Source organism: Zingiber officinale, chromosome 8B, assembly GCF_018446385.1.
Source record: "Zingiber officinale cultivar Zhangliang chromosome 8B, Zo_v1.1, whole genome shotgun sequence".
NCBI classification, from domain to species: domain Eukaryota; kingdom Viridiplantae; phylum Streptophyta; class Magnoliopsida; order Zingiberales; family Zingiberaceae; genus Zingiber; species Zingiber officinale.
Window position 1 is genome coordinate 99,398,482 of NC_056001.1, and position 11,385 is coordinate 99,409,866.

At 47.7% G+C, this 11,385-nt stretch overlaps 1 protein-coding gene across 1 annotated transcript; it reads left to right on the top strand.

Moving 5' to 3' along the window:
• The first annotated feature begins 710 nt into the window (after positions 1–710).
• Positions 711–1,768, top strand: LOC122016898 (pathogenesis-related thaumatin-like protein 3.5). The gene is made up of 2 exons (XM_042574329.1): positions 711–784; positions 932–1,768. The coding sequence occupies exons 1-2, from the start codon at positions 730–732 to the stop codon at positions 1,657–1,659; spliced, it is 783 nt and encodes a 260-aa protein (XP_042430263.1). The 5' UTR covers positions 711–729; the 3' UTR covers positions 1,660–1,768.
• Positions 1,769–11,385: the final 9,617 nt, after the last annotated feature.

Below are 11,385 nucleotides of genomic sequence, written 5' to 3' on the forward strand. Positions count from 1 at the left end.
AGGACCAAATCGAGCGTGAGGGAGTCGGGAGTGGCTAAGTCACTCAGTCCAGCACGAGTTAGGTGTAGTCGAGGAGTCGAAGTTATATAGGAGTCCTATGGCTAGGAGCCTGGCCCCTTTTCCCAAGTGAAGTTGTCAACTTAGGCTATGCTTCTCGAGTGAAGATGTGGAGTCGACTCAAGCTTATGTTTTTCGAGTGATGTGGAGTTGGCTTGGGCTGAGCTTCCCAGCGAAGTTGACGACTCATGCTATGCTCTCCGAGTGAGGTAGAATCGGAGTGAGTTCGGAAGTGAGTTTAGCCCAGGTTGGGGGTTAATCTAACTCGTCTGGGTCAAAGTTTCTTAGGCTAAACTGGCTGAGTGAGCTCGACTTAATTCAGCCTTCAATTGTGACCCGACTTGATTTTGGCTAAAGCGGATTTGACCTGTTAGATTTTAACTTACTGATCAACGTAATTCTTTGATTCCACTGGTACACATATACCATATAAGCTAATAATATCCGTCAAATCATAGACAATTTAATTAGGCAACAATCATTAGAATTTACGTATCAAACTCACAAAACAACAAAACTTATTTTTGACTGAAGGTGATATTTTATATCATGTCATATTAATTATATCATAAAAATTAATTTAATAATTTTTTTTCTTTTCCTCCTTATTCTACCATAAATATCTGCCTCCCTAACTTCTTTGATCTATCCAAAATCATCCAATTCACAGAAATGGAGAAGACTTTCCTTCTAAGCTTCCTCCTTCCAATATTTTTGAGATTCTCAGGCAAGAAATCTACAAATATTTAGTTTCTTAACTTTCTATCATTCTTTTCGAAGGATCAATTTTTTTTTTTCTTTTATTTTTGAGCTAAAGATTTAGTTCATCGGTATACTCTGTTTCAATAAACTGTGCTCTGTTTATGTGAACCAGAGACCACGTCGGCGTTAGGCTCCGGCGCCACCTTCACCTTAAAGAACAACTGCCACCAGACCATTTGGCCTGCTACATTATCCGGGAACGGCCTCGCCGTCCTCGGCGGCGGCGGCTTCGAGCTCGCCCCCAACGCCTCAGCTTCCTTCTGGACACCCCCGTCCTGGTCCGGTCGTTTCTGGGCCCGCACCCGCTGCCTCTTCGGCGATTCCTCCTCCACCTCCGTTTCCTGCGCCACGGGTGACTGCGCCGGCGCCCTCCGCTGCGCCGTCTCCGGCGCAGCGCCGGCCACCCTTGCCGAGTTCACCCTCGGCGGAAAGGACGACTTCTACGACGTCAGCCTCGTCGACGGCTACAATGTCGGCATCGGCGTGCGCCCCTCGGCAGATCCGACAGCGGATCGGAGGTGCTGGTACGCTGGGTGCGTGGCGGACGTGAAGGCCCGGTGCCCGGCCGAGTTGCGGGTGGCAGCGCCCGGCGGCGAGACAGTGGCTTGCCGGAGCGCATGCGAGGCGTTCGGGGCGCCGGAGTACTGCTGCAGCGGGGCGCACGCGACGCCGGAGACGTGCGGGCCGACGAGGTACTCCCAGCTGTTCAAGGAGGCGTGTCCAGCGGCGTACAGCTACGCCTACGACGACGCCACGAGCACGTTCACTTGTCCTGCCGGAACCTCCGACTACCTCATCACCTTCTGCCCCTCGCAGGAGGACAGCCGGAGCCAGAGCTAAGCTCTCTCTTCCGGCGGACGCGTGAAAACAGGCCTACAAAATTCTAAATTTGGCGTTAAAAATCTAAACTTTGATTTTCTGAATAATAGTATCTATATTCAATTCTCAATTTTAGATATTTCAGAGAAATTAGAGAGATTTTACATTTTTAGCATCGAAAATAAAATGTATTTTAAATCTCGAAGAATATATTTTCAAAAAATTCTTAAAATCTACGAAACGTAATATATATGAAAGGTTTATAAATAAGAGATTAAGGTTTGAATTTTAACTATAAGAGATTTTTCTTCTACTGCGAAATGAGACTAAAAATTTTGACGGTTAACGTTAGCTGTCTGCATAAATTTTTATAAGTATTTTTTTAATTGACCATGATGATCGATAAAAAAAAGTTTTATAAATTAACCGATTTTGTGAATAGGTGCCGATTAAAAAAACGTTTCGAGTTCAAATATTTCGTTTTGCTGAACTCACCAGCAAAAAGGAAATTTTTTGTCAATATTAAAAGGCATATATATATATATATATATATATATATATATATATAAATGAAAAGTTTTTATACAAGAAAAATCGAAGTCAAGGGAGAAAAAGGAAAGTTCTTTTTCTCTTTTTACCGTTGCCACTGATGCAGTTCACGGTATTGTAGCTTTACGCTCCCACGTTCCTCTCGCTCCTTGTTGCTTTATTTATTTAAAAAGTAGTAGTAATTGTGTATTGATATATTTTTAAAGTTAGTAGAGTTTTTCTTTTTGGTGATAATATTTAGCTGTCGTTTTTTAATTATTTTTTGACAGTTATATATTTTCCTAGCAGATTGAGTGAGTGAGTCGAGTGGAATAAGCGGGTGAGTCGAACAAGCTAGATAAGTCTGAGAGTTTGAACAAGCTCTTAGGCATGCAGAGATTACTCGTCTCTCAAGCTTCAATTCTTTTCACTACTAACCTTCAATGTCACCCACCCCTGTTCAATGTCTTTTCAGTTTTGTAAATATATAAGGAGTAAGTTTTAATTTTGATGAATTAATAAATAATTTTTTTTTTAATAAGCAATTGGTCTAAAAATGTTAGACTGAAGAGTAACATTGCACCTCACACTTCTACGTTTACCCGATAGGGGAACAAAAGAAGACCCTCCATTTTCAAAATTAATCAGGTTGGAGGCTCATCTAATACTAATAGTCCAAAAATTCTTAGAGTTTTCCATCATTTTTTAAAACAAATAATTGGCTAAAAAAGGCCAAACCAACCTCACATGAACAACCTCATAGATTGAGGAGGGGAGAACATGCATTAATTGCAATCCAGCACACGATCTGGAGATGAACGGCGTCTCTTTACTATCTTGCGCCACTGATGGCGGACGAATAAGTCAATCCAAACCGACCGACCTACCGACCATGTGATCTTGATTCTTTGAGCAGGCATTTAGACGATCAAGACCGTTGATCCCGTGGAGCGCCGGGCGTGAAGTTGATTTGGAGCCAGATTTCCACTGAAGAACTCTGGAAATCATTGCAAATACCGGTTAAGGGGAGCAAAATTGTCACTAAACATACCAGAGCTAGGTCGTTGACACAACCACTCCATGATTAAATCAGAAACGAAAAAAGCAATGAAATGACGTAAATGGAAGGAAATATGAGACTAGATGCATGCATACCTGCACTAATAGAGAAAGATCTCCTTTTATAATATTCTTCCATAATTCTTGTATTTAATGAGATATTATCTCACTGCTAGACAAGCTATCGTATCATCATAATTTTCATCGTATCTGATAGTCACATTGTGAGTATGGGCGAGTGTATTGTGTATCTATACACAGATACGATCTACTAATTCTCTGATAAACTCAAGCATAGGGAGCTCGTTTTCTCATTAGGCCTAAATGGGTTGTGATAGTATCTCAAGAGAGAGTAGAGCTTTATGGGCCACTATTAAACTACAGCGCTAGCCCCTTGAGAACCTATCTGAGTAGCATCAACCGATTGGGAAAGAACGGGAAGCAGAGCCCCATAAGTGTTCGACAGAACCGAAGAGTGGGGTCCCCATGAGGGCTTGTCTAATTAGTGGTAGCCAATCAGGAGAGAACGGAGAGTAGAGCCGTGGGAGTGTTTGGCAAATTCGGGGAGTAAGGCCCGTTGAGGGCATGTACGATCGACAGTAGCCGATTAGGAGAGAGCGGGGAGTAAAGCCCTGTGAGTGTCCGATAGAGTCGGGGGTGTGGGGCCCCTTGAGAGCATATCTAATCGACGGTAACCGATCAAGAGAGAACGGGGAGCAGAGCCCCGTGAGTGTTCCGGCAAAGCTGGGGAGTGGGCCCCCTTGAGGGTCTGTCCGATCGGCTATAGTTGATCGGGAGAGAACGGGGAGCAAAACCCTGTGAGTGTTGGGCAGAGTCGGGGAATGAGGCTCCTTGAGAGCCTGTCTGATCAGCAATAGCTGATTGGGAGAGAACGGGGAGTAGAGCTCCATGAGTGTCCGATAGAGACGAGGAGTGGGGCCCCTTGAGGGTCTATTCGATTTGCAGTAATCGATCGGGAGAGAACGGGGAGCCAAATCCTCGTGAGTGTCCGACAGAGCCGAGGAGTGAGGCCTCTTGAGGGCTTGTCTAATCAGCGACAGCCAATCAGGAGATGATGATTTTGCTAGGCTAGCTATTCAGGCTTTAACCTGTTTTGGAATTTGACTGCCACCTATTCCAGCTTATTGACCCCTGAGCCCCACTGAAGGGTCCTCCCCTATTTGTACTATATCACAAGCTTCCCTTTCAAGCCTAGTCAAAGGAAGTTCAGGACCAACTGACTAGACCTCTTCAATCTTTAGTTTCTTGATCGGCTTCATAAACCTAGCTAACATCACTCTACTACATTTTTTGTTGGAGCTTATCCTTTTCAAAAAAGGAGCATGTCAGATGTCATAAATGCACGGTCATGTGAAGCGATATGCATTGATCCGGTGATAAGAACGGGGGACCCTCGTTAGCGGAAAGTCAACGACACGTGGAGGTCAAAGGTCAGGAGATGCAACCCTGAGACCCGACCGGACTGAGAGGGCCGACCGGCATCGACCGACCGTAATGAGATGGTCGACCGGCGGGAATCCTCCGAGACAAATGAAAGACAACCCGACTAGGGATCGGGTTTCCGATGCTCAAGGTAGAAAGATTTCAGGACCAAACGGGATGTCCGTTCGGCCGGGGCATAAGGTAACAAAGACAGTCAGGAGCAATCTCATCCGAGCATACGACCGAGGCAGGAGTGATATGCCCGCCGAGCGGCCGAATCGCTCGTCCCGGAACAGACAAGAAGCGCCAGAGGACAAAGGAGACAGGGGATAACATCATCCTCGAGACGTCTGCCGCTGACAAACAGCAGAGTTGGCGGTCGAGCCGTACACAGGATCATATGGTGGAAGCTTCCACCGTCACATCCGGGATTTGCTCGGACAATTGCGGAATGGCGCCAGAGGTACTTTTCTGACAGGGGCTCGTTAAGGTATGTTTGGGGAAGCGTGCACGCATAGAGAAGCGTGCCCACGCCTCCCCGGGGTCTTATATAAGAACCCCAGACGTCGACAAAGGTATGCGAAAATCTTTATTGTAGCCACAGTTACGCTGCCTCTCTTGTTGCCTGACTTGAGCGTCGGAGGGCCATCGCCGGGAAACCCCTCCCGGCTCGGCTTCTTTGCAGGTTCACCGGAGATCTACATCAACCGTCGGAGACAGCGAAGCGTGCCACGTCCCCAGCGTCCGTCGACTCAGCGCTCGGACAGGATCAAATTGGCGCCGTCTGTGGGAACACACCTAAATCCGAGCCTAGAAGATGGAAGAAGCTGGACATCAACTTCTGGTCACGCTCTCTCCTGAGGAGCTCGAAGCACTCATCCAAGCGCGAGTAGCAAAAATAGTGGAGCAGCAGCAGAAAGCTCAAGCCGAGCGGGCAGCGCAGCAGGCGACATCGACGTCGGGGGGTTGAGCGTCACCCGAAGAGTGACCAGAGCAGCTCTCAATATGGGGGCAAAATAAGGAACCTGTCGGACCGATGCGGCCGGCTAGAAGGGGGGGTTGAATAGCCCTGAAAAATCAAACACAACCCTTTCTCGTACGATTAAGCTAACACATAAAAAATAGATTAAACAGAAAATAAAGCATAAAAATGAGGCACCGAATTTGACTTGGTTACAACCGGGGAGGTTGTTAATCCAAGGATGAAGATCGCACTAAGAGCTCCTTCAGGCGGAGAAGCCTCGTTTACAGCAGTGTAAGCACAGAAAGACAGAAGCTAAACTAAACAGTGGAAGCACACAAGTGTTGTTTACAATTTCTGAATTGATGAAGAGCTTCTGGACCAAGGCTATATTTATAGCCTTGGTCGGGGCGCCTGGAAGGGTTCCGGGCGCCCTGGGGGGATAAAGTTTTATCCCCCAACGTTCAGATCGCGTAAATCGCGATCTTGGTCAAAATCAGGGTCCGGGCGCCCAGATTGGTTCCGGGCGCCCCGGAGCAAAAAGTCAACTATGGTTGACTTTTTTTCCGCCGTTAAGTCCCCGTTTTGGTCCGGGTCTTCTGCTCCGGATCCGCTTGATTGGGTGATCTCTGACATCCGGAATAGGGCTCACCCGAACCCATCTTCCGGTCTTCTCGAGCGTGCTTCCCTCCGGCTTCTCGTCCCTCGGAATTGCCGCGTGTCCCTTCTCCTCCACCAGCGTACTCATCCGCAGACTTCGTCCCTTGATCGCACCCCGTGCCGACCTTCGCACTAGCTGCGTCTCTTGCTCCCCGAGCAATCTTCCGCTCCGGCTTTCGTACCTCGGAACCATCGCGCGCACTTCCTTCTCGTCCGCCGGTGTACTCTTCCGCAGCGCCTCGTCCCTCGGACGCACCGCGTGCCGTCCTTCTCGCTAGCTGCGTCTTCCGCTCGAGTACTTGTGCTCCTAAGCTCCTGCACACTTAGACACAAGGTTAGAAAACAACAGAACCTAACTTAACTTGTTGATCACACCAAAACCAACCTTGGGGTTCCAACAATCTCCCCCTTTTTGGTGTGATCAACCCAAGTTAAGCTAGGGTTAACTAGACAAAAAATAAACTAACTAAATTTACAATTTAGTGCACAAAGATAGAAAAAAATAGTTTTAGGCTACCTCCCCCTAGACCTATACTTATCCTTCTCTCCCTTTGATCACAAAAAAAATGGGGTTCCAAGAAAAAATCTAAGGGTTAAAGACTTAGAAAATTTTGAAAAGCTACCTTAAAAAAAATTTCTAAGTCAAAAGATTCTAAGTTAGAAAAAGAATTTTGCAATCAATAAAACTTAATTAAATATTTTGAAAAATATTTTTGAATCAATAAAAGCAGAATAAATTCAAAGCCCATAAAGAAATTTTTGTTTAATTTTCTCACTTAAAGCGCTAACTTTGATTTTAAAATTTACACTAAGCAAGATTTAGGAACCCAATAAAGGTTCCAACCTACTGGATTAACTAAAAATTTCTTAGGGACATATTTTCTAGAGATATTTTTAATTTGTCCCTAGTGATATCTATAATACCAATTCAAATTATTGAACCTTCTAAAATTGGATTTAGATGAGCAAGCAGAGTTTTTCAAGTTTTCTACTTGAATTTTTAAATTTTAAATTTCTAATTTTAATTTTTCATTTTCTAAATTTGATTTATCTAGCATTTCTAACGGACAAGATGTAGCTAATATTGCTTTTAAATCTTTATTTTCATTTTCTAATTTGCAGCAATCTTTTGTTAAAATTTTAATGAATTTAAACATTTTATTAGGAGGAAGAGATCGTACCTCACTTACCTTGTCGATCTCGTTGTCGGTTTCTCCCCCTGAACTGCTGCTCTCTTCGGACGTGGCTCCCCCTCATTGATGCTTTCGATGCTCATTTCGGAAGAGCTTGATTCGCAGTCGTCGTCTTGATGACTCGCCATTAACGCGAGCCCGGAGAACTCCTCGACTTCTAATTCCGACGACGTATCGTCCCACGTCGCTTTTAGGGCCTTGCGCTTTTGGATAGGCTTCTTACCCTTGTCCTTCCCGTTGTTCTTCAGTTTAGGGCAATTTTCCTTAACGTGCCCTTCTTCATCGCAATGGTAGCAGCGGATGGTTCTTTTCTTTCTTCCCTGCGGATGGTTAGATTTCCTAGATTTACAAATATTTTTAAATCGTCTTACCATCATTACCATTTCCTCGTCGAGAGAAGATTCCGACTCGGGTTAGTCTCTCGAAGCTTTAAGAGCGACATTATTCTTGGGCTCCTTCGGACTGCACATCTTGACTCATGCACTTCAAAGTTGAAAAGAATTCGTCTAATGAAATTTTTCTAGATCTTTTGAAATGTAAAACATCTACTAGTGATGCCCATTTGAGTTTCTAGGAAAGGAATTTAGGGCATATCTTAGCGAATCTAGGTTACTTACCTCTTCTCCGAGATTCGTAAGTCGTGATGAGTTCACAGATCCTCGAGTGTAGATGTGCAATTGTTTCACCTTCTTCAAATCGGAGGTTTGTAAGCTGGTTACGAAGTAAATCCCGTCTTGCAAGTTTGGCTTCGGATGTTCCTTCGTGTAACTCAAGGAATTTCTCCCAAAGCTCCTTTGCCGAGTTGTAGGTACCGACTCGATTGACTTCTTGTGTTGGAAGTACACTTAGCAGATGGAATTCTGCTTTCTTGTTTGCCACGTGGTCAGCCTGCTCCTTCTTTGACCATTGATTTCTTGCTTTGCCCTCTGGTGCTTCATAGCCAAATTCCATTGTTAGTAATAAATCATAATCTGTTTCAAGAAATACCTCCATTCGCTTTTCCAGCTAGCGAAGTCCCCTTCGAATTTTGGTGCGTGGATGTTGGATCCGGCCATCTTGTTGCTTCGTTCGGCGGTTAGTCCTCCTGAAGCGCCTCGGCTCTGATACCACTTGTAGGACCGATGCGGCCGGGTAGAAGGGGGGGTTGAATAGCCCTGAAAAATCAAACACAACCCTTTCTCGTACGATTAAGCTAACACATAAAAAATAGATTAAACAGAAAATAAAGCATAAAAACGAGGCACCGAATTTGACTTGGTTACAACCGGGGAGGTTGTTAATCCAAGGATGAAGATCGCACTAAGAGCTCCTTCAGGCGGAGAAGCCTCGTTTACAGCAGTGTAAGCACAGAAAGACAGAAGCTAAACTAAACAGTGGAAGCACACAAGTGTTGTTTACAATTTCTGAACTGATGAAGAGCTTCTGGACCAAGGCTATATTTATAGCCTTGGTCGGGGCGCCTGGAAGGGTTCCGGGCGCCCTGGGGGGGATAAAGTTTTATCCCCCAACGTTCAGATCGCGTAAATCGTGATCTTGGTCAAAATCAGGGTCCGGGTGCCCGGATTGGTTCCGGGCGCCCCGGAGTAAAAAGTCAACTGCGGTTGACTTTTTGTCCGGGACCACTTCTCCGTTAAGTCCCCGTTTTGGTCCGGGTCTTCTGCTCCGGATCCGCTTGATTGGGTGATCTCTGACATCCGGAATAGGGCTCACCCGAACCCATCTTCCGGTCTTCTCGAGCGTGCTTCCCTCCGGCTTCTCGTCCCTCGGAATTGCCGCGTGTCCCTTCTCCTCCACCAGCGTACTCATCCGCAGACTTCGTCCCTTGATCGCACCCCGTGCCGACCTTCGCACTAGCTGCGTCTCTTGCTCCCCGAGCAATCTTCCGCTCCGGCTTTCGTACCTCGGAACCATCGCGCGCACTTCCTTCTCGTCCGCCGGTGTACTCTTCCGCAGCGCCTCGTCCCTCGGACGCACCGCGTGCCGTCCTTCTCGTTAGCTGCGTCTTCCGCTCGAGTACCTGTGCTCCTAAGCTCCTGCACACTTAGACACAAGATTAGAAAACAACAGAACCTAACTTAACTTGTTGATCACACCAAAACCAACCTTGGGGTTCCAACAGAACCGACCGGCACTCAGATGGGGGCGCCGCCCACACCGATACCTTTTCATCGGGCTCTGTTCCAGACGCCCTCGGAGGTCGCGCAAGCTAATCAGGACAAAGGTTCTTCATCAGACGAAGCACCCGTCTGGGACGTCAGAAAAGGAAAAGTGCCCCGAACGGATGCATCACCCGAGCGGATCAACCGGCAGTTCTCAGATGCCATCTTGTGGGATCTACTGCCGAAAGATTATGTGCCCCATTCGATCGGTGAATACAACGGGACAACCGACCCAGATGACCATCTGGGTAAGTTCGACAACACTGCTACTCTACATCAGTACACAGATGGTGTGAAGTGCCGGGTGTTCCTCACCACCCTCTCGGGATCGGCACATCGGTGGTTCCGGAGGTTGCCGGACGGGTCTATCACGAGTTTCAAGGAATTTCGAACGGCGTTCCTCCATCATTTTGCGAGCAGCAGGAGCCACCAAAAAACCAGCGTCAATCTGTTCGCCATCAAGCAAGGCACGAGGGAGTCGCTCCGAGCGTACATCTAGCACTTCAACCAGGTGGCCATGGACATTCCGATGGTCACCTCGGAAACAATGATGAACGCGTTCACGCAAGGGCTCGTGGACGGTGATTTCTTCCGCTCGCTGATCCGGAAGCCGCCTCGGGATTACGACCACATGTTGCATAAGGCCAACGAGTACATCAATGTGGAAGAAGCCCAAGCGACGAGAAGAATGGAAGCCCTAAATGATCAACCAGCTTCCGCCGAGCGGAAGCAGCCCGTCAGTCATCAGCCCCCCAGAGGACCGCGAGCCGAAGCCGCCCGTCCTCATCAGCACACTCAGGCGCACGCCGTCCAACAGGTCGCGGCTGATCGGCCCAAGCCCAAGGGGAAGGTATGGACCCCAATGTTTTGTTCACTCCATCAGTCAGCTACTCACAACACCCGCGACTGTCGGAGCCCCTCCCATCACTCATCCTGCGCCAAGGAGCTACCGCCGCCGATCACCTTCACCAGACCGGCGACATCGACAACGAAGCCCCGTTCAAAAGATAGAAAGGAGATCCCCCTAGCGGCATCATCGCCAGCAGCCCGGGGCCCACCATCGGGCGTCGCATGAACGACCTCGACCATCCGCTCGGGAGGAGGAGAACAGGGGCAACACATCTCGAGGCGAGATCAACATCATTGTCGGAGGCCCGACCGGCGAAGACTCCAATAGAGCCAGAAAGGCACACGCAAGACAGCTGAGGATCCACACGGTCGGCTGCAGCCAGGAGAGGGCAAGCGGGCCCGAGATCAGGTTCGGGCCTAGGGACCTCGAGGTAGTCGACGTCCCGCACGATGACGCCCTGATCATTCGAGCGGTAATAGCCAACTATACTATTCACCGTATTTTTATTGACACAGGCAGCTCGGTCAACATAATATTCAAGAAGGCCTTCGACCAACTACAAATCGACCGAGCTGAACTACTGCCGATGACAACCCCCCTCTACGGGTTCACCGGGAACGAAGTCTTGCCGGTTGGCCAGGTCCGGCTAGCTATCTCGTTGGGCGAGGAGCCGCTCAGAAGGACAAGGACCACCACCTTCATCGTGGTTGATGCTCCTTCTGCATACAACGTTATCTTGGGACGACCGGCGCTCAACGAGTTCCTGGCAGTCGTCTCTACCTTCTGCAAGAAGATCAAGTTTCCGGTGGAAGATCAAGTAGGGGAGGTGCAAGGAGACCAACTGGCGGCTCGAAGATGCTATGTGGAGATGGTCCGAGCTGAAGCCAAGTCCGC